Source organism: Diabrotica undecimpunctata, chromosome 8 (assembly GCF_040954645.1).
Source record: "Diabrotica undecimpunctata isolate CICGRU chromosome 8, icDiaUnde3, whole genome shotgun sequence".
Lineage (NCBI taxonomy): Eukaryota > Metazoa > Arthropoda > Insecta > Coleoptera > Chrysomelidae > Diabrotica > Diabrotica undecimpunctata.
The window spans coordinates 26,850,958-26,873,965 of record NC_092810.1 but is presented as its reverse complement, the minus strand read 5'-3'; the positions used below and the strand labels follow the sequence as shown (position 1 = coordinate 26,873,965).

The 23,008-nt window shown below is 34.5% G+C and overlaps 1 protein-coding gene and 1 pseudogene across 2 annotated transcripts in view; both read left to right on the top strand.

Annotated features, from left to right (window-relative positions):
* The first annotated feature begins 15,635 nt into the window (after positions 1–15,635).
* LOC140448741 (uncharacterized) lies at positions 15,636–19,987 on the top strand (annotated as a pseudogene).
* A 1,059-nt stretch (positions 19,988–21,046) lies between these two features.
* The window catches only part of LOC140447319 (uncharacterized), a 43,363-nt gene continuing 41,401 nt past the window's right edge, over positions 21,047–23,008 (top strand). For both annotated transcript variants that reach the window (XM_072539915.1, XM_072539914.1), the window contains exon 1: positions 21,047–21,338. In XM_072539915.1, the coding sequence (XP_072396016.1) occupies positions 21,141–21,338 (198 nt within the window). In that variant the 5' untranslated portion in view covers positions 21,047–21,140. The remainder of the gene's footprint in view (positions 21,339–23,008) is intronic.

Here is a 23,008-nt window from a genome sequence, read left to right as displayed (position 1 = left end):
CGATCCTGGAGAGACGATGTCGACGATGCAATGACCGCCAGAGATTTAACAACTGAAGATTGCTTCGACAGAAAACGCTGGAAATTAGGATGCGAGAAGCGACGCCAGCTGTAGAAGACTCGCTTGTTATATATACAAAATAATTTCTAAAAACTATTCGTGATCCTAGAATTTTTTTCCAATTATGTATATTTCATATGTTTTATGAACAATTATATTTTTAATTATAAATTCCAAGTTTGCGGCATCGATAGGTTTACCGAGCCAACTCTTATTCTACTTTATTATGCCATAGACGGGATTTAAAAGTACTATAATCAATAATTATAATCAATTCATCAGGCTTCAAATTATTTAAATTCCTCACGTATCTACAAAAACATTTAACAAATTTAGATAAAATTGACCCGTCAATAATTGCCACAGAATTACTATAAGAATTTGAAATATTCTACATAAATGGATATCCAGTGTGTCCGGGTGTTTCCTAAATGAAAAGCCTTTTTAAAAAAATTTAAAACACGTCGATTTTTAAATTTAATGTTCTACATTTTACATTAAAATTTCATTATACAAGGTGATGCACATTACAGTGATGACGTCATCGGCTCTTTTTTTAAATGTAACACCCTGTATTTTAGGACATTTTTAGATCGATAAAAATGAGCTGATTTCAAAAAAGTATAATACTCGGGTCTAATGGATATAATTTGAAAGATATGCGCTTAGAAAATAAATTATTTATTATCAATTGCAAAAAAGTAGCCTACTTCTAGTTTTTGGTAAACTGTAATTATTTTTAGTAACGTTCAATAACAATTAAGTAGTACAATAATTGTATTAATTCGTGAATGTTCTGTATTATTGCTTAGAATTAATTTTAAGTATTATGTTACAACATTAGATGGTCTACTTGCTTTTGAAGAAGATGAGGACACTTCTGTTCGTAAGGTTATTAGTGATCTCGATGTTTGCAAATAACGGTACACAAAGTACGTAAAGGTGGGTACACATATGCGAGCCGAACGGTATGCGTACCGTACGCGTACAGATCCTTGAAAAATATTCTACATCGTACTGATCGCATACTTATCTCGATCCATGGAAAGCGACAAACCAACAACGAACACACATATGTGCGAAATGATTCATTTTATTGATAATTTGGGTACTGATTTATGTTTCTGTTTTTGCTTGTTTAACAAAAATAAAAATATGTACAATAATCAGTTTACTGTTTTCTCACGTCTCTAGGGACACGTCATATTCATTTAATTTGTAATTAGGGTATTTATTACGTCACGTTTCTAGCTTCATAGACCTAACTGTTTTTTATATCACAAACTATTTCAAAGTAGTACAAAATTTAAACCAATTAAACTAAAAACCGCGAACTCAACGTCAAAATGCGTACACATTTTGGAGACGTAGGGGAGACTGGTGTCATTTGTAACAAGAGTGATATTGGCGCAAACATTTGAAATAAATCAAAACGCACTAATATGCATAGACGGATATCTGCCTCACACCACCGACTGTAGTTTCAGAGTTGGCCGTAACCTACTGCACAAGTTAGAGTCACTTGTTTCTATCATCATCATAAAAGTAAATTTTAGTTGCGCCACAAATTTTTGATTCTTAACATCTTTACCTCCGTTTACTGTAGCTAACTTTTTCTATGAGGGGCATAATATATACAAAAATCATCTTTCTTATTTATAGGTTAACTTGGTGTCGATTGTAACACACACTGCGGTGTCGTTTCTAACATATTACAATTTACACCTATTATACTATTATTTAATAGAGTTTAATTATTTTCTATGGAATATTTTGGTCATGTGATGAGAGGGAAAAAGTACCGATTGCTCCAGTTAATTATCCAAGGAAAGATTCAGGGCAAACGAAGCGTGGGGAGACGACGTATATCTTGGCTGCGCAATTTAAGAGACTGGTTCCAGTGCACATTTAACCAATTATTGGGGTTAACACCAATAGTTATTTATGACGAAGCATCTAGGAAGGAAATAGACACTAACCAATCTATTAGAAAAGTGACTAAAGATTATGGTATGTGTCACGATTCTTTATATCGCTATGTTAAATCGTTAGCTGAAAACTCACAATCTCTGATTGGATACAATCCTCACAACAGAGTATTTAATGACGAAATGGAGTTACAGCTTGCTAAATACTGCGGAACTGCTGTATATTTGTATTTCGGACTTACCACAAAAGATTTACGCAAGTTAGCTTTTCAATTTGCAAAGTGTAACAGACTGCCCTGCCCAGAAAAATTGGACACGACTGAACGTGCAAGTGAAGATTGGCTTATTGCATTCATGCGACGAAATTCAAATTTAAGTCTTTGTACACCTCAAGCTACTAGCCCTTCACGAGCAATGAATTTTAGTAAAGAAAATGTAAACTTTTTTAATAAATTGTCAACTAATTTAGACAGATATAATTTTGAGCCTTACAAGCTATCCAAAGTTATAGCTAGAAAAAGAACTAAGCAAGTGGGGAATACCGTACCTCCAATGTTCGTCTTCACACGGTTACGTTTTCAAGACCACTTTATTAGAGATGGACCAGTTGAGTGTATAGGAACTGGAAATAAGTCTGGATGGACGCAAGATAATGAATTTCTTGTTATTAAGAAACACGTAAAATCAAGTAAAGCCAATAAAGTGCTTGTATTGCTAGACAACCACTAGTCTCATATTTCAATTTCTCTGATTGAATTTTGGAGAGCTAATTTCATTACTCCACTTTCATTTCTGCCGCACACTTCACATAGGCTTAAACCTTTAGATAATAAATCAGTGGATGAAAAACAATGCTGAAAAAAGAATGACTATACGATTGGTGTTCAATTATGAGAACATCATTTCCTTTGACCACTATGCCTGTCAATATTCTTGCTGGTTTCTCCTGCACTGGTATTTGGCCTGTCAATCAAGATATTTTCCAACGATAGTGATTTTACTGCATCAACTCATAGACCGTAACTCATAGACCTCTATATGAAGAAACCATAGAAATTAATCAACCTAAACCACCTACAGTTCAAGACAACAGTCACTTGAAAAGTCAACCGGGTCCATCCACTACCTTGTCACCTAAAATACACACTATTCCGTCAGCCAAGCCTAATAATCCAGCTGTATTTATTTCGCCTCAAGATATTAAGCCACTGCCGAAAGCATATCTAACCAAACTCAAAAAAGAAGGAAGAACGAGACGAAAGACAGCTATATTCTGACTGATACACCAGAGAAGATGTTGATTGAAGAAGAAAATTCGAAGAAAAGGGACACCTTCAAGCGTAAAGTTCAGGTTGAACATAATCTAAAGAAAAAATCTTTGCAATTAAAGAAAAATATCAAAAAGAGAAAAGCACCCCTGAAAGCAACCGAAAAAGAGTCTTCCAATGAGGAAGTTTTGTGCTTGGTATGCGGTGGTCCATATTCATCAAGCTCCGAAGATTGGTGGTTAGTACAATGTCGAGAATGTAAGCACGTTACCCATTTAAACTGTACAAACAAAAGCCCATTATACATTTGCTTTAATTGTAAATCTGACTTTGATTAGTGTTTTCTCTTTAAAAATATGTTACCAGAATTTGTTATTGTTTTTATTTCTAACGCTTACACATATTCTTTTCTGTCATTGTAGTATTAAATATATTTTTTACTACTTTCTATTTAATTTATTTACTCTATGGGTTAATTTCTCTAACAATCAACACCAGCAATCATTTATGTAATACTTAACCAGCTTTTGAGCCAAAGATACTGTGTAATAGACTCCCTAGTATAGGCTAGAATAAATTAAAAATTTCAAAAACTTCAACTGACTCAAAAAAACAATTTGTGAGATTTGTAACAACCCACACCAGTCTCCCCCACACACATGAAAGGCACAATCGAAAATGTTAAATCAAAACAGCATTTGCTTGTTTAACAAAAATAAAAATATGTAATACAATAATCAGTTTACTGTTTTCTCACGTCTCTATAGGAAGGAACACGTCATTCACACAATGTCGATTTGATAAGACTTTAGATAAGATAAGATTAGACAATAAAAATGTTCGCTGCGTCTAGTAAGCGCCGTCCAAACTGAAAGACGAGCTTCCTTTGAAGTCGTGGAATAAACCGCAACAATTTGGTTCGCGACGAGTCACGATGAAACAGTACGCAAGCGGTTTTTTCTGCCGTACACATTAACGAATATAGCGTTCACAAACGGTTCGCGAACAGTTCTGCTCGCAAATGTGTACCCGCCTTAAGAGTAAGTAAAGTAAGTAAAATGTGCAGTTGTACAGAAATTAAACGAGGATGATCCAGATAAAAGAATACAATTTTGCGAAATAATGATGGATAACAGCTACCGAAACCCTCTCTTGGTTCAAAATATTATTTTTTACGATGAGGCGACATTAAAATTAAATGGCGAGGTCAACCGTCAGAATTGAAGATACTGGACAAAAGAAAAGTCCAACTGGATGCGGGAACATCATACACAATACCCGCAAAAGGTAAACGTATGGGCTGGCATTGTAAGAAATAAAATCATTGGACCCTACTATTTCGAAGGTAATTTAAACGGGCCAGCATACCTTCAGTTTTCAAGTGAGTATCTCGTACCTACTTTAGTTAATTTATTCCCCAGTACAATTAATCTTGGAGGTTTTGATAAAAGTTTATGGTTTCAACAGGATGATGATTATGCTTTAGATTCGAAGGTACCTTAAACGAAATTTTTTGGACATATTGAATGGCCAGCGAGGTCGCCAGACCTGAATCCTTTGGATTATTTTATGTGGGGTCATTTAAAGAATGTTGTTTATAAAACGAAACCTGCAAATATTGGAGACTTAAAAACAAAAATTCGTAAAGAAATAAACAATATTTCTCAAGAAAGCATAAACAAGGTTCTACAAGAATTTGTACAACGTTTGGGTTACTGTCAAATACAACAAGGGGTACAATTCGAACATTTAAGATTAAGTCATGTATTAATTACTGGATTACTTTCAAGTTATTTATTATAATTTATTTATAATTTATTAATATAATAAATCAATAAAAATTAATTTTCTAAGCTCATATCTTTCAAATTATATCCATTAGATCCCCAGTATTATACTTTTTTGGAATCAGCTCTTTTTTATCGATCTAAAAATGTCTAAAATACAGGGTGTTACATTTAAAAAATGCCGATGACGTCATCACTGTAATGTGTATCATCACCTTGTATAATGAAATTTTATTGTAAAATGTAGAACATTAAATTTAAAAATCGATGTGTTTTAGATTTTTTTAAAAAGGTATATATATATATATATATATATATATATATATATATATATATATATATATATATATATATATATATAAACCTTTTTAAAAAAATCTAAAACACATCGATTTTTAAATTTAATGTTATATATATATATATATATATATATATATATATATATATATATATATATATATATATATATATATATATATATATATCTACATTTACAGTGTGGAAACCACGTATAAAATAAAATTGTTTATCTCTTTATTTTAAAAAATTATAAAAAACGGTGAGACTCGTAAACTTTTTTTTATAGCCGCATCAACCACTGAGGGTTTTATTAGCGGGGGGACAAAATAGAATAAATACAATATTACAAAGGAAATTATTTGTATAATATTACGATCTATAAAACATAAAACTAATTTCTAATTTGTTAAGGATGTTAATGACCTTCGGTGTTTAAAGTTGCTCTTAGGTCCCTAAACTTGTGATATATTGTCAGGTATTAAGTGTGTCTATCGTTAGTGTATTTAGGACAATCTACCAAAATATGTGCTACAGATACAGATATACCACAGTTACAATATTCACATAAAGCACGATTTGATTTAGAGATAAGGTACGAAAACGAGCGACTTTAAAGGCGGGTTGAAATGATCCAAGAATGTTTGGATTCAAACTTGAACTAAGTGGACTTGTACAAGTGCACTTGTACCAACATTGTAAAGATAGCGGAAGTGATTGTGGAAGGTGTTTTAGTGGTTGCTGATATCTTGATACATGAGTTGAAATCCAGAAAAAAGGAATAAAAAAGAAGTAATGCCGCGCTTCTAGCTTCCTTATTTTTATATTTATTTATCCGTACATTCCATAATTCCTCCTCAGCTTTTTTAAAAACCATGAATCTAACACTCCATTTTCTTTTTGCGTTTACTTCTCGTTTTCGATTTTTCGACACGGACGCGATTTTAATTTTACAATACCGCACTACTTGGATCCAAGGAAGTTGATCAGCGTCCTACTTAACATGGATAGAATCTGTTGATAAAAGTGTTCTTGGCTGAACAGTGCTTGTTTCACACCATGAATTTTTTGTGGATTATATATTTATTAAAGATAAAATTCGCGTTCTCAAACGACTATAGCTGGCAACACCCCAGTCTGTACTGGCTGCAGACGCAACACCAAGCTCTCGCTTACATGACTGGATTCAAACGACAAATATTTAATAACGACGAAAGAAAATAGTTCTAACGTCACTCCAGAAAGCGTTGTATTGTATCTTATGTAGGATTTAGTACATCAAGGAGTGTGTGTATTTTTCAATAAATAGTAATCTTTTTATTAAAATTATTTGACTTACAAAACTGTCATATAACACACTAACTTGATAGTGAAATTAAAATAACACAAATACAATGTGAAAAACCCTATTAATACTAAATTGAAACAGAATTTATTGTAGTCTTGATAGTGGGTGTAAAAGATTGTGACTGGATCTATTCATTTTCCCATACACTGTAAAAAATTTTCAATTCTGTTAAAGATGAATCGACTTTTAAGTCATTTTAGTTCACTTTTGAGCTGGCAAGTACGCAGTGCCGATCCTAATCCCATAAATGATGTCTTGAATATGCTTGAGATGCATTGCGAACCAACCGAACGAATCCAATAACTTGGTGGACCTTCGGCGATTTCTGGTGTAACTTATCTGTTGTTTATAATCTTATATTAAGTATGAATCGCAGATGTCAGGTCGTGATTTAAAGCAGAGGTAGAAGTAATTTTCTCCGTCCTATAAGACTGACTTGGGCAGCCTTCGGCAAACTGAACCATATTTTCAAATCGTCTGATATACCAATATGCCTTAAAAGAAAAACGTTTAATCAGTGTGTTTTGCCAGTGTTAACTTACGGTGCGGAAACGTTGACCATGACAAGGAGAACAGTTCAAATTATCCGTGTGTGTCAAAGGGCGATGGAGCGTGCTATGTTGGGCGTTTCACTACGAGACAAGATCCCAAATTGCCAGCTACGACAAAGAACAGGAGTGGCTGATGCAGTAGAGAGAGTAGCAACACTGAAAGGGAACTGGGCAGGTCACGTGGCTCGAATGACAGATAATAGATGGACAAAGCGGATACTGGAATGGAGACCAAGAGATGATATCTACCGAAGCAGAGGTCGTCCACCAACACGTTGGACTGACGATCTAAAACGTTGTCATATGAATTGGATGCAAGAGGCACAAGATCGAAATAGATGGAAAATTATGAGGAAGATCTATGTCCAGCAGTGGATAAGCGAAGATTAAGTGATTATGAGAAGTAATTACAACAATATTGTGGTTAAAACATTCCGTAGAATCTATGATCCGTAGATTTGTTTCTTTTAGAAAATAAGATTTGTAATTATTTTTCTTATTTATTTTTAAAAAAATATTGTAAAAAATATTTATTAGAAAGTAGGTAATTTAATGACACTTATTAAAATAGAAAATTTGATTTATAATTCATCTTTATTATTAAATTAATAAGGTAACAGCAACGTTTATTGTGGTGGTCCATTAATTTCTGGAGCAGTGTATTTTATCAATTTCCGTGACAAGTATCATATCAATTAAAAACAAATAAATGCATATTTTATAATATATGAAAAGATTATTATCAAACGATATCGTAAATTCTTACATACTTGTGTTTGTTTTCAAGGTTTATCTACCTATGGTTAACAACTAATTTTAGGATACCCTCCAAAAATAAAAATATTTTTATTTTTCTCTTTTGACTTTGTAGATACTTAATTAATACATTGTATACTATACAGTTCCCAAACAACATTATGTAACAAATTAATTATTATTTATATCCTCTGACAGCAATCAACATTTAGGAAATTTTTAATAAGTACATATAAGTACATGGTTCCTGAAAGATTTATAAAGTAATTTATTGTGTTCTGTTCTTAAAGTAAACAATGACATTTATTTCTTTCTTAAAAAAGAATGATTGTTTTTAAGGATGGATTTCTTATATCCTTTTGCAAATGAATTCTCCTTTAAATTCCTCTAACCCTTGTACCAGTATAAATTCGAGAGCATGTTTATAAAATTATTCTAAATAGGCACAAGCCCAAAAATAAACCAATAAATATTATATTAAAAAAACAATGTCTTATATAATTATGATTTAATAATACACTTGTATAAGTAAAAATAATTATTTTCGGCCAGGAGATTATCTTACTTAATTAAACCATAAAAGTGAAATTTCAAACAATCTTTACATTGTTTGACCCCTTATTTGAGTCCACCTAGCGGAGAACACGCACACTACACTTGAAAATCTGACTCCAGTTCTCATGAGACAATCAGATCTATTCTGTAACTTGTAACAAATCGAATAGAAATGACCAAGTCGAATCGTAATTACCTGAAATCGGAATGTTGGATATCTATCGCGTCGTTTTTGTGTTTGGATTGGCATTCTGTAACTCACATCGTAATCGGTGTAAATCGAAAACGTCAACTTCTACTTGACGCGCTCAGAAGTTGGTGGCAACCCCGCATTAAAAAGAGAAATAAGTGTTCTGTGACGTTATGTTACTGGAAAGGCTAGTGCGCGCGAAAAATTTATCAAAAAAGAAGATTATATTTCAAGCTTGTCGTCAAGTAGTTTTGATTTGTTTTGGTTAAGTTTAAAAAGTTCGTTACAAGAATACAAAATGGCAAGCGGAACACCAAAGAAAAAGACATCGGCTGAGCAGTTAAATTATTTAGTAAACTTTATCTAAATAAATAACACCACAGACTAAAAAAGTCAACAAATAAATGTCAAAACAAACGTCAAGACCAATTTCGATGTCGAAATTTGATCTCGACAGAGCTTGTCTAGTCGAAATCAATTTCTACACAACATTCCGATAGTAGAGGTCAAGATGAGTTACAGAATACCAATTCCTACAATTCCGATCCGACTTGCTGACCTCTATTCGATTTGACTCATTTCTATTCGATTTGTAGTTACAGAATAGGGCTGATTGATAGATATATTTGGATGTATTGTGTGATGCCTATATATTAGGGATTTTAATATTGAAAGCTGTATACAATTAATAATTATGTTTTTAGATTTAAAAAGTTACTTTACACATAAATTAGTTGTTTTAAATAAAGTGTAAATGAACCAATGGAGTTTTTTTAACATTGATATTAAAGTAAAAGTTCAAATACCTTGGATTTATTATAAATGACGAAATAATATAGAAGTAAAAATAAGAGCAGTGATGACGAGATGAATATTTAAATTCCAAAAATGCTTATGCCCGAGAGAGCTTATGACTCGATAAAATCTTATATATGCAGGAGGATCGATGATAGGGAGTCAGCCCCAATAATTAGAAATACAAAACAATAGTATTCACTCAGACAATACAATCTAGTAGCAAAAAGTACTAAAGCATAAATCCCATGAAACTAAATGTATATAAATCAGTATAATATGTATATACTAACTTTTCTGGCTTTCTGAGAAGCAAAAGTTGGAAAACGGAATAAGATCACTTTGATCAACTTTGAATGAAATTATTTCATTAGAGAGTTGTTTACCGTATATCTATATCTTTTAAGATACTTTCTTCATTCTGTATCTATTACTTGATTAGAGAATAACTCTATCATTTACCGGAGAGATGGCATATTCAGGAATTGAAAAATAGAAAGCAGTCTTGAACTGCTGGACTTAATTTGAAATTGGTTCATTACTGGTCTCAAAGGCATAAAAAGACAAAATTGGAATAGGTTCACAAATGACATGGATCACGACATCTACGGTGTACAAAGGTAAGTATGGAAGATGCTACAGATCAGGGAAAATAGTAGATGAATTTGTACTGTATTCAAACGTTTTCACATGTTTAATTTATATTCCTTTAATCTTAACTTGCATATTCATTCTGTCTATTGCTAGGACCATAACTTTTAATTTTTCCTCTCTTTTATAGAGGGGGGTCAGGAATTTTCAAAAGACATCTCACTCCAGGACGCCGCATGACTGACCTTAGTGCAGGATTCGTTCTTCGTACTCCCCGCGATAATTCCCGAGATACTTTAAAACCCCCTCTAGTTACCGAGTCTACGCCGAACGTTTACCTGCTAAACCAGACCCTCCTCTGTCATCCAGCGATACGAAAGATAAGTCGCTGTAATGGCGGCATCACTTCCGAAGCACTACCTTTATTCATCCACAGACTGTCAGCAAGGAGGCTCCCTGCCTCGTTCCAAGTAGCGCGTGGAATACCCTCGTCGCTCCTAGTATGGCATCACTCCCAGACGGACATTTCCTCCTTCCCCACAGTCTGACTCACACATTTTAACTCACACACTCTAATACATACAGTCTGGCTCACTTTTCTACCTTCAACTTCTAGAATCGTTCCCTCTTACCTTCGCCGTTGGTCCACCTGCCTTTCTTCCTCTTCTTTTTTCTTGATCACTGCACGAATATATAGTTGTGTACACTAGTCCAACCTGGTTTATTTTCAATCGTTTTCATAACCATTTCTCTCACTGTAACAACATTCACACCTTCTCTCTTTCCATTCTGTTCATTTCTACTATTCATCTGTTGTACTCTAACATTGTATGTGTCACAATGCCCGACTGTCCGCAGTATAGGCATTCATCTATGTCAGTCTTTTCGAACCTAAAGAGGTAGGCCCTAAAACACTCGTATCCTGTGAGCACCTGCGTTAGGAAATAATCCAGTCGCCTCTGGCCTCAATCTCTTATGTTCAGCATCAGCATCTTTGTCGACTGTTCCACATCCTCCGTTTTGTTTTATTCTTCTCGCCATATTTCAATTGATCTTTCCCTTTCCTGTCTTCTCTCGGCCATACTAAGGTTTAGGTCTCTTCTCTCATAGAGCTCTTTTTTTTTCACCGTCAAAACATGCAACGAAACACATCCAGTGATGGTCCACAAGGCTGCCGCAGACACAGTCCTGTAAGCACATGCCACTCGCAACAAACTTGTTCTATCCACTCGTGTCGTGAGCCTCCTTTTTCCCTTCAGAATGAGGCTTCGGCTTTCTCTGCCGCAAGTTTCAATCCTTACTGCGTCATCCATTTCTTTACGATGCCGCCTGCGTTCCGAACCCGGTATTTGAGATCTTTCTCATCCCGCGACGCTACCAGGACAGCGGGGTCATCCGCGAATGCGAAGGAGGTTGTACCCTCTCCCTATTCACAGTTCATAACCCCTTCATATGCTAATTTCTACAGCGTCGGGCACAAAACAGATCCCTGAGGGACCCCGACCGTCACGTCGACGATCGTACCCTTCTCCGCCATAATCCTTCTATCGGACAGATACTCCGCCACCACATTCATCAGGTAACCAGGACATTCTCTCTCTTCCATTGCCGTCATTACCTCGTTACACTGCAGCGTATTGAATGCATTACTAACATCGAACAACAGCAGGGCCGCCCAGCGATGTTTATCCTCTCTGTTGCGCAGTGGTTCGTGTACACTCACGATTGCTACATCATCTGCAAACACGCAATCTGATATCTCTGTTTTTTGTAGGTTTCAGTACCCTTTTTTTATTAGCTTAGTTTTTTTCTTTTATGTCATTCATAATGCCAATAACTAATGAACGACTTCTTCTTTTTGTCGTTGTGAACTCTTCTGATATTATATTTTTAGTTACTACGCAATTTTTGTTGCTTCTTCTTATTCTTCTTCTTCGTGCGACTAGGATTACTCCTGTTTGTCTACCTCTTATTCTGTTTCAGTCGTTGTTGACTGTACATTATCTTTCCACCTTTTTGGCGGCCTTCCAACGGGTCTTCTGCTATACGGCTTGTTGTTTTTACAGATGTTCACTAATCTATCTGGTCCCATTCGGTTTACATGTTCCTTCCAGTTTTTTTTTTTTGTTTTTATCTACCTGTTAATATTTTGAATTTGGCATTGTTCGCGTATACTTCTGTTGTTTCGTCTTTTTTGTATCGGTCCTTGTCTCCGCTGCATATGTTAGGATTGTTCTTACTGTTGTCTTGTATACTTTCATTTTGCTTTCCGTGGTCAGATATTTGTTTCTCCATATGGTTTCTCGGAGGCAACCATTTACTCTTGCCGCTTTTGATGCTTGCCTTGTGGTCTCTGTTCTTATATCCCTGTCACTAGTGATCTCTACTCCTAGGTAATTGAATTTCATTACTTGTTCTACAATTTTGCCGTCTATTTCTAGTTTGCATCTACGCGGCTCTTTACTGATCACTATACATTTAGTTTTTTCTACTGATATTCTCATATTAAGTTTGTTTGCTGTGATATTGAAGATGTGGAGCTGCCTTTGTAGGTCATCTTCGTTATCAGTAATTAGTACTGCATCATCGGCATAGCATAGTATCGTGATTTTATGCGCTCCCATGTGGTATCCGTGTCGTTTTCTTACTTCGTTAATTATTTGATTCATCACCATATTGAATAACAATGGCTGAGCGAGTTTCCTTGGCGAATTCCTCCTTTTAGTTCTATGCATTCTGTTTCCCCTGTTGGCATTATAACTCTGGTCTTGTTGTTCTTGTTAATTTCATTAATTGTCCTTATTATCTGATGGTCTATTTGTTCAGCTTGTAATAAATTTAAGATGTCATTTCGCTTCACCCTGTCAAAAGCACTTTTTAAATCTACAAAGCACATGTATGCTGGTTTTCCATATTCAATAGACTTCTCTATTATTTGTCTGATAATAAAAATTACGTCTATTGTGCTGCGGTTCTGCCGGAAGCCTTGTTGTTCATCTGTCATGTTCGCTTTTTCCTCGATTTTATCTTTTATGACTGCCGTAATCATCGGACTAATGCCTCTATAATTTTCAGGATTTTTCGAGTCTCTCTTTTTAAGTATCGGTAGCAAGAAACTTTCCTTCCATTCCGCTGGTACTACTCCGGTATTTATTATATCAACGAATAATTTTAGGAGCCATTTGCGTAGTGTTGTTCCTCCATATTTTAGCAGTTCATTGTTTAACTTATCAGGACCAGGTGCTTTTCTGTTTTTTAATTTTTTTATTCATTCTTGTAGCTCTTCTTCTGATATTAGTACTCTATCGTGAGTTTCGTTAAAGATTCTTTCTCTGTTCTCTTCTTCTCCTTCTCCATATAATTTTGTGAAATGCTCAGTCCATTGCTCCTCCGTAATGTTATCTATGCGTACAAATTCATTCATTTCTGTTTTTTGTCTCCTTATCATCTTCCACACTTTTTTCTGGGATCCATAGAGGTCGTATTCCATATCTTTGGTAAATTTCCCCCAGTGTTCTTTTTTGATGTTATCTATTTCTTGGTTTACTCTATTCCTAATTCTTACGTAGTCTTCTCGTGCCTCCGGTGTCTCACTCCTTTGTATGTTAGGAAAGCTTGTTTCTTTTCATTTGCTAGTGCTTTCACCCCTTCGTCGTACCATGGAGTTTTGTATTCCCGTTTATTTCTGTTATGTTTTCTTTTAGTTAAAGCTTCTTCCGCTGCTTGTAGGATACATTTTTTAATAATTTTCCAGGTTTCTTCTATATTCTTTGTAGTCCCTAGGTTATGGCTGTTCAGCTTTTCTGTCTGTTTCTGTCTGTTTCTATACAAGTTTTGTGTCCCTTCTTCTAAGCTTTCTATGTTTAACTTTTCTTCTACTTTTGTATTTCGCTTGCCTTGTGTTGTGATTGCTATATTTATTTTTCCTAGTACCGGGCCATAGTCGGATCCTACATTGGCGGAAGATAGAGTGCACACATCTATTATATTCTTGGGATGTATTTGTCTGTTATAATGTAGTCAATCATAGAATTACGTCCTCTTGTATCTGACCAGGGGATCTTATGTTGTATTGGGTGGTCAAAGAATGTGTTGTTAATTCGGAGGTTATTCATTAAACAAAGTTCTAGAAGTCTTTCTCCGTTGTTGTTGAGGATTTCTTCGTTAAATCTTTGTGTAACTCCATTTTTGTTGCTTTGTATAATAATTGAATAAATCGTGTCATTGTTATCGTCCATCTTCAGTATAGGTACAATCAAACCAATTTCTCACTCTGTAGGTATTTCTTTCGCTTTCCATACTTCTTCTTCTTATAGTGCCATGCACCTATAGCACCTATAGTTCGATGGCGAATTATCTTAAGGCCAGAAGTCTGTCTTTTGCGTCAAGCAAAAGCTCGCCGGTCTTATTTATGCCTGTCCAAATCTTTATATTCCGTATCCGTAGCCACATTTGTTTGCAACCTACCCTTCTCTTGCCCTCAATATTTCCTTGGATAATTAGTTCAAACAGGAGACAAAGCTGTGTTCATTGCTTTATTCAGCCTCACTCGTGATTATTGATTCCAATAGAGATTCTGGATTAGTCTTATATCTTTCTCGTCAATGTTAGCGTTGTGTAACATTTTTATTATTGCATCGTGTTTTACGGTCTCAAAAGTAATCGTCTTTTATACCTAATCGACGAATGAATTTCAAGATTTTATTTTAAACATTTCTACGTGTTTTTTTTAGTATTTTTAAAAATCTATAGACTATTTTTTTAATCACAGGAAATATAAACATATTCAATTATCATCTAAGGAAAAGGCTACAAATCATTTAGTTGCTTTTACCTATCTCACCTCCCATGATAAACAATTACGACCTTTGTACTTTGTACAATCTGATTTGTAAATTAGTAGAAACCGCGAATTAGAGGTGGGATTGTTGGTTTTCTTTGCGATCAGTTAAAAAAAGTACCGATCAGTTAGTTATTTATTATTTGTAGTCAATAATTTTAGTATTTTAGTCGTTACTGTATCACTGACTTATTATTTTTATTTCTTAATAGAATTATTTTATTATTATTCTCAATATATCATCGTAGGTTTATATTTCGTTCAGATTATTTGAAGGGTACTGGGAAAAAGGGGGAATGTCACTTTTGTTTGATTTTCTAGGAGAGCATTTACAAAGTTATAAAACTAATATTAATGATATGTTTTGTTATATATGGTAATTTTTATTTAAAAATCATATGTTTGGTATGTTTACTATGAGATTTAAAAATTTTCGTGTCATTTGAACAGTTGTAGAACACCGCATTGTAAGAAATGCCTAAGAGTGCGTTTTTATGTTGGAGCTGCGATAAACGATAAGAGCGGCGATAAAAGAAAATGATGTCATTATTTTATATGCAGGTGTTTATATTGGAGCGACACGTTGAGCCATGCTTGGCAGCCGAGCAACGATAAGAGCGGCGATAATTGTTCCGTCTATTTTCTTTGCTTTTCTCAGAGGTGGCCGGCATGGATATCGACAGCTTAATTAGTGAAATATTTATTAGATCCCCTTGTGGCAAAAAAAAAATAAAAATCATCATAACAGATTTGTTCTCGACAAATTATGGGACGAAGTAGCTGTAAAATTGAACAAAAAACGTAAGTACAAGTTTAATAATTATTATTTATCATCGGTGGCATTACAGCTCGTTATGAGCCAAAGCCTTCTTCAGAACAATCTTCCATTCGCCCCTGTCTCTGGCAACTCTTCTCCATGCTTTAACTCCGATAAATTTTAGATCATCCTCTATGTTCTTGATACCTAAGTTTTGGTCTTCCTTTGGCTCGTCTTCCCACTGGTCCTCTTCGGTCGAAAATTTTTCTGATCGTTGCATCTTCATCTCGCCTAATTACTTCGCATCTTCCCAAAAACTTCTGTATAACTCAAAGTTGTACCGCCTACGCCACAAACCCTGTTCTTGGACTCTTCCGTATATTTTCCTCATAATTTTTCTCTCGAAACGTTTAAGCAATTCTTGGTCGTTCTGTGTAAGTGACCACGTTTCTGACCCGTATGTTAACATTGGCCTTATTAGTGTTTTATATATGGTAACTTTAATTTTTCTGGGTAGTTTGGGGGTTATCTGTTTCCTCAAGCCATCATAGCACTTCTTGGCAAGCACTATTCTTCTTTTAATTTCTTCGCTGACATTGTTGTCTTTGGTCAGCGGCGAGCTCAGGTAGACGAAGGTGTCCACATCTTCCAGTTCCAGATCATTAATTAATAGTCTAGGTATCTGGTCTAGGTTAGAAAATATTGTCAAAGTCTATATGCAGTTGATCCCCAGAATCCAAATCACGATGAGTTCACTGCAGAGAGAGAACCAAACATTCTAAAGTCAGAGGTAGAAAAGGCAATCAAAAAGTTGAAAAATAGAAAATCTCCTGGTGCAGACCAGATCACCGCAGAAGTTTTAAAAGAGACTGGAGATGTCGGAGTAAATGTTATGCATATGATCTGCAAAAAGATTTGGGAAACCGGAGAGTGGCCCAACGACTGGACAGCATCCACTTTCATCCCTATATTCAAAAAAGGAACTCCGTTAGATTGCGGCAACTACAGAACGGTAACCCTAATATCCCATGCAAGCAAGGTTCTACTTCATGTAATACATGAAAGACTAAAAGCTTTTCTATTGCTTCAGATATCAGAAGAACAAGCGGGATTTGTACCAGGAAAAGGCACAAGAGAACACATCCTTAATGTTAGACAGCTTATCGAAAGAATTCAATACTCCTATGCTTATATGCTTTGTGGATTATACAAAGGCCTTCGATAAAGTCAAATGGCAGCAGCTATGGTTCATACTAGCGGAAATGGGAACACCCCACCACTTAATTCAACTAATCAGAAGTTTATATGAAAATAATAACTGCACAGTAAAAATAAACAACACCCATTCCGATCATTTCAGAAAAGAGGCAGGTGTCAGGCAGGGATGCATAATCTCGCTAACTTTGTTTAATATCTACAACGAACACATTCTGCGAAAGGTACTAGACGGATGGAAGGGCGGAATATCAGTAGGAGGTCAAAAAATCAATAACTTGAGATATGCAGATGATACTTTAATAATCGCGACAAATCAAGAAGAAATGGAAGACATAATGAGACGTCTGGAGAAAAAAAGTAAAACATATGGACTACAGCTAAATAGGAGTAAGACAAAGATCATGATAGTAGACAGAGCTCGGAATAATCTTCAACACATTAAAGAAATTGGGGGTTTTGAAGTAGTAAATAGTCCCTAATAACTGTAATAAACCTGTGAAATGACCTTTTCACATGACCATTATACTACAAAAGTTTTATCTCATTCATGTAAGAACACTTTCATATTTTAAATATATTCATTCATTTTCCACCAATATCAAACAAAATTTCTATAACTCAACCTTCTACATGTGTCTATTTTCTATTTTCCAAGTACCAAATGTTGAATAAACATAAAGGGCCTAAATATAAAAATCTCTTTTTCATTACACTACCACACACATGCATAGTTGGTTGCCTAACTATAACCACATTATCTTCTCTCCACATTTCATCTCATACACATAAAAATCAATTTTTAAAAAACGACAACATTGATGGTTGATACTGTTATATTATTTAATATCAAAAAATCTATTACTTTAACAATTTAATTAACGTTGGCTTTTGTCTTAAGTAGACACATACAGTTATATTGACTACTCTGTTACTTGTTCCGTCCTAACTTGTCAACATTGTCATTTCAATCAGTTGCTTCCATTAAGTCCTCGTAGACACACCGTCTCAGGACTTGCAACTTCAACGTGGAGTCATATGTCGCCATGTTACCTAATCCAACGGTAACTTTAGCATCCTAGCAATTTATATAATATAATGTAAAACAAATGTAACTAAATTTTTGTTAACGGGTTTTTACCCATGTATTTAGTGGCTACATTCATGTACACCTAGTAAGTATTAACCACACTTTACATTAACCTTAGTCAAAATTTTAACTTCACGTTCTCTTTAATTAAGTGGTTATATATTTTATAGGACACTGATGATGGAATAATGGATTCCGAAAACGTTTTGTCTATAACAGCCCGTTTGGGTTTTTAAAAATATATACCTTTTACAAAGGATTTTTAATAAATTTTTTTAAATAGATACACTTCACAATATCATCAGCTAAATCTGTAGATGTTTGTATCGCTGTTCCTAAAGTTCTTCACTTAAAGTACAGTATGCCAAAAGCACATTTAATAGTTCTTCGTGCTCTTGATAATCTGGGATTAAAGTTTCCTTATCTGCATCTAATTGTTGTCTTCCATAAGACTTTAATAGGTTGGAGAGAAGTGGATAGGCTTCATCACCTATGACAACATGGGGTACAGCGATGTCTGAGTTTGATAAAGCACATTCGTTGGGAATATTAAGTAGTCCATCTGACAAGTACAAAAATAAGGCTGAAGACCTGAAAGTTCCCCCATCACTCTATTTACCGTAACCTCCAATATCAATGTTTATAAAGCTATAATTAGCATCAACTAATCCTTGCAAAACAATTTGAAAAATGAAAAATATTTTTTATAAATATAAAACGTTGTGCTAGAATGAGTAGAGCAGTGTATTCTAATATGTTTCCCGTCGATGGAGCCGATGCAGTTAGGAAAGTTCCAAAGATTATAATAGTCGTCTGTTACTTTCCTAAAATCATCTTCGCCGGGGATTTTCATGTGTAACGGTTGAAGTGTTTCCCAGATTAATTTTAAGCATTTCTCTAACAATTTTTGAAACTGTTGCAACTCCCATGCGGAAAGTAAACGCCAAACTTATAACCGATTGACCAGTTCATAAATACCTGTAATGTAATATAAGCCGTTTAGTTCAATTTACTTAATTATTATTTTTAATAATGTATACTTTAAAATTTTTCATTATTTATTTTAGGGACATTGGTACGGAATAAATGGAAAAGTTTAAGAGACAAATTTAGGACTACTTTGGCAGCCATTCCTAAACCGAAATCTGGAGATTCTCAAACATATGATTATACAGGAGAATGGAAGTACTTTAAAAGTCTTTTGTTTCTAAAAGATCAATTTACTCCAAAGAAATCTAACGGAAATTTCCCCAGAAATAATGACGATACTGTAGATGAGGTGATGACGTTACAAGGTGAAAGGGATGAAGATGACGTAAGTAAACAGTCAGTAACAGACAACCTCCAATCTCCACTTGAGCATCTTGAACATTTGGACTCAGCACCGTCTAGCGTTACGCTATCTTCATCGCGAGCTTCAATTTCTGCTAGAAACTATCCCAAAAAGCGTTTAGCAAAAAAAGATATAGGTCAGGCTTTACTACAGGTAAAAAACAAAAACTGAAGTTTTAGAACAACAAAAGAATAAAAATGAAGAAGATGAAGATTTGAATTTTTTTCAAAGCTTACTACCGCATGTACGAAAATTTTTAGCTTACGATAAGCTAGAATACAGAATGATTGTAATGAAATTAACTCTAATTACGGCTCTACACCCAGCGGTCACGTCAATACAGCAAGAAATTTCAATTTCTTTTGACAGCTGTTTGTTAACACGTACTTTTGCTCGCTGTTTGTAGTATAAATTTGATATGATCCTGAGGTCGTTGTAGTCAATCTTCTTTGATTTCAGGGCGTTCTATTGCTATTAGTTGTACATATTCTGTCTTTGAAAGACCAACGGACAACCTCACAAGAAGGGGTGAAAACTTGCATGATCATTGATCTAACTTTTTAACATTTTACTAAGTACCACGAGCTTGCTTGGGATTTGAAGGATTGTGCAGGATGGCAGCGTAAAATCTGGAAAGACAGATTTCAATGCACTTCTCGAGCGATAACAGCACAGATGTCAGTGCTATACCATGCAAATTAGATCCTGCAGCCTATCTGGCTTTTTATATTTCGCCCAAACATTGTAGTTGACAATTTTCGCGTTTTTTTTTTTTTAACTTTTACTAACACCTAAGACAAGACACAAAAAGAAGAATCTATAAACCAGCAATTAGACCTATATTAACGTGCACGGCGGAGACAAGACCTGGCACATCTAAAACGAGACGACTACTAGAAACAACACAGATGAAAATACTTCGACGAATATCAGGGAAAAGTCTGTTGGATAGAGAGAGAAGCGAAAACATAAGAAGAGCATGCAATATAGAAGACATAAATGCATGGGTGACAAAACGGAAACAGGAGTGGAACGAACACATTAGTAGAATGGCAGAAGATAGGATAGTACGAATAGCACGAGATAAGTCACCAAATGGACGAAGAAGTATTGGCAGACCAAGAAAAAGATGGTGCGATAATTTAAACAATTTAGGAGGCTAATATTGAAGAAGAAACAGGTTTTAAAGCCTACATACAAGGAAGGAAGAATAAGAAGAAGAAAATAAATTGGGAAAACAAAATAAAAAATTTAAAAAATATCGTTTAATCATTTTTTTCTGTTTTATTTAAAAAGTATATATCTACTGTTATTTGATTTGTTTTGCTTTAACATTGTTTTCATTTGTTCGAAGCGGCAATTGATATATATAAAAAATGTCAAAATTAATTAATATAGGTTTAGAAATCATAGACAAACTGAAAGTTGGTATGTATAATTATATATGTACGAAAAAGTGGTTGACGGAATTGTTTTCACCTCATAAAATCGATCAGACAAGAACATTTTTAAACTTCAAAATAACTTCTCGTGGTAATTTAGGTTCTAGCTATTATTGTTCAAATGACATTCATTCGTGTGAAAATGTGTCCATTCTTCCGCCTGTACCAGTTATTTTTAGATAGGCCGACCCATCTCTGCTCGGTTTTAAACTCCCGCAGCATGTATTTCAAACTTAAACCTCATAAATAAATATTAAACTATCACAAACACAATCAAATCTCCCAGTCAGGTAGTAGTTGTTGTCCTTTTGCTGTGAACGGTGCGGGTTACTTTTCGATGTCGGTTTTAAGGAGAGTGCTATACAAACGGCTTTTTGTGCCGAAATTTAACCCCAAAGCGGCGACAAATGGTTTTGCGACTGACTCAAATTCCAGTGGGTTTATTACAACTCCCGACACCGCGGAAATACCCAAGTGTTCTTTAAATGAATATGTGTTTCAAAATGTGCATCTTTGGGAAAATCGCATAGCTACAGTAAGTATATGATATATTATAATTTATGAGAAACTGCTTTTAAATAGTCCTTTTTATTTTCTTGTTATTTTTATTTATAATCAGTGAGATACAAAAATAAAAGATACACTAATCTCTGGTTTGTTCTAATAATATACTTATACTGTTTTGTTTTTAATTATTTGGCAATTCAAAAGTAAATATTGGTCACTAACAATCTCATTTAATACCTATATTAAAATCTTGTTCATATCATGCATTTCTTGTTATGAATTTTTTAAATTATCAATTTTAGTACTTCACTAGAATTTGCTTATAATTTTGCTTCCAATCCAATTCAAAAATTTATCTTGATTACTTTGTTTTATTGTTCTGTTTTTAAGATATAATTCCCCTTCTTTGTCGAATATTGTAGCGGTGTTTTTACAGGACTGTTTAAAGCAGAAACGTTATAAATATTGAGACCTTCTTGTCTTAGTTTTGTACAAGAATTTAAAAAAATATGATGATTCCAAGAAACTTTGAATACAATATAACAAAAAATGCAAATGATCTGTGTCATTAAAAGTGTGCTATCAATCATTTCCAAATAGAATATAGTGATCCATCTAAATGTAACCACATTAAGTCCATAAGACAAGTTTTACAAGTAGCAAATCATGGCAAACAGGGTCAAAGGATTTTAAAAAATCCCTAGAGACTGTTTCCAGTCACCTCTTATTATATTCTCTAAATATGTTAACAGTTTTGATAAACACCAAGATGGTTTTTGTAGATCAGGGGCGTAGCAAGCTTAACTCACGCCCGGGACACAATACCTTTTTAGCGCCCTCCCCCTTACTCCCATTTAACCACGAAAACCATAAAAAAATATACTGGCGAATTAATTAATAAATCAAATCATAGGCTTTAAATTTGAGACAAAAAATGTAGTTGAGTAAACAAGACTAGAATTTCTTCTTCTTTTTATATAGACATGACTCTGTCTGTTTTTCAATGTGCCTTCGATAAGTTGTAGTTCCATCGTTTTCGTGGTCTTCCTACTGATCGTCTTCCTATTGGGAAACCGTCTCTTGCTTTCTTTACTACTCTCTTTGTTGTCATTCGGCTTATATGATCGTTCCATTCTACTATTTTATTTCTTACCCAGTTCTTGATGTTCTTCACCTTGCATCTACGTCGTATACCTGTATTTCTAGCTTTGTCCCATAGTGTCTTACCGTCAATTTTTTTAAGTGTTTTGATCTCTGCTGTTTCTAACATCCTTTTTGTCCTCTATGTGTCAGGTCTTGTTTCTGCCGCGTATGTCATTATTGGTCTGATGACTGTTTTGTAAATTCTGCCTTTCGTTTCTTTTCCAATATTTTTATTTCTCCATATTGTGTCATTTAGGCAGCCTGCGGCTCTGTTTGCTCTATTCACTTGATCTTCCACTTCAGTTTCGAGCTTTCCGTAGCTAGATAATGTGATTTTTAGATATTTAAACTCCATCACTTCTTCTATTATCTGACCTTCCAGCTCCAATTTACGTCTTAGTAAATTTGCTGTTGTAACCATACATTTTGACTTTTTTGATGAAATTAACATGTTAAACTCTCTAGCGGTTACATTAAATTGGTGCAGCATACGTTGTAAATCAGCTTCACTTCGAGAGAGTAGTATTGCGTCGTCTGCATAGCAGATTATTTTAA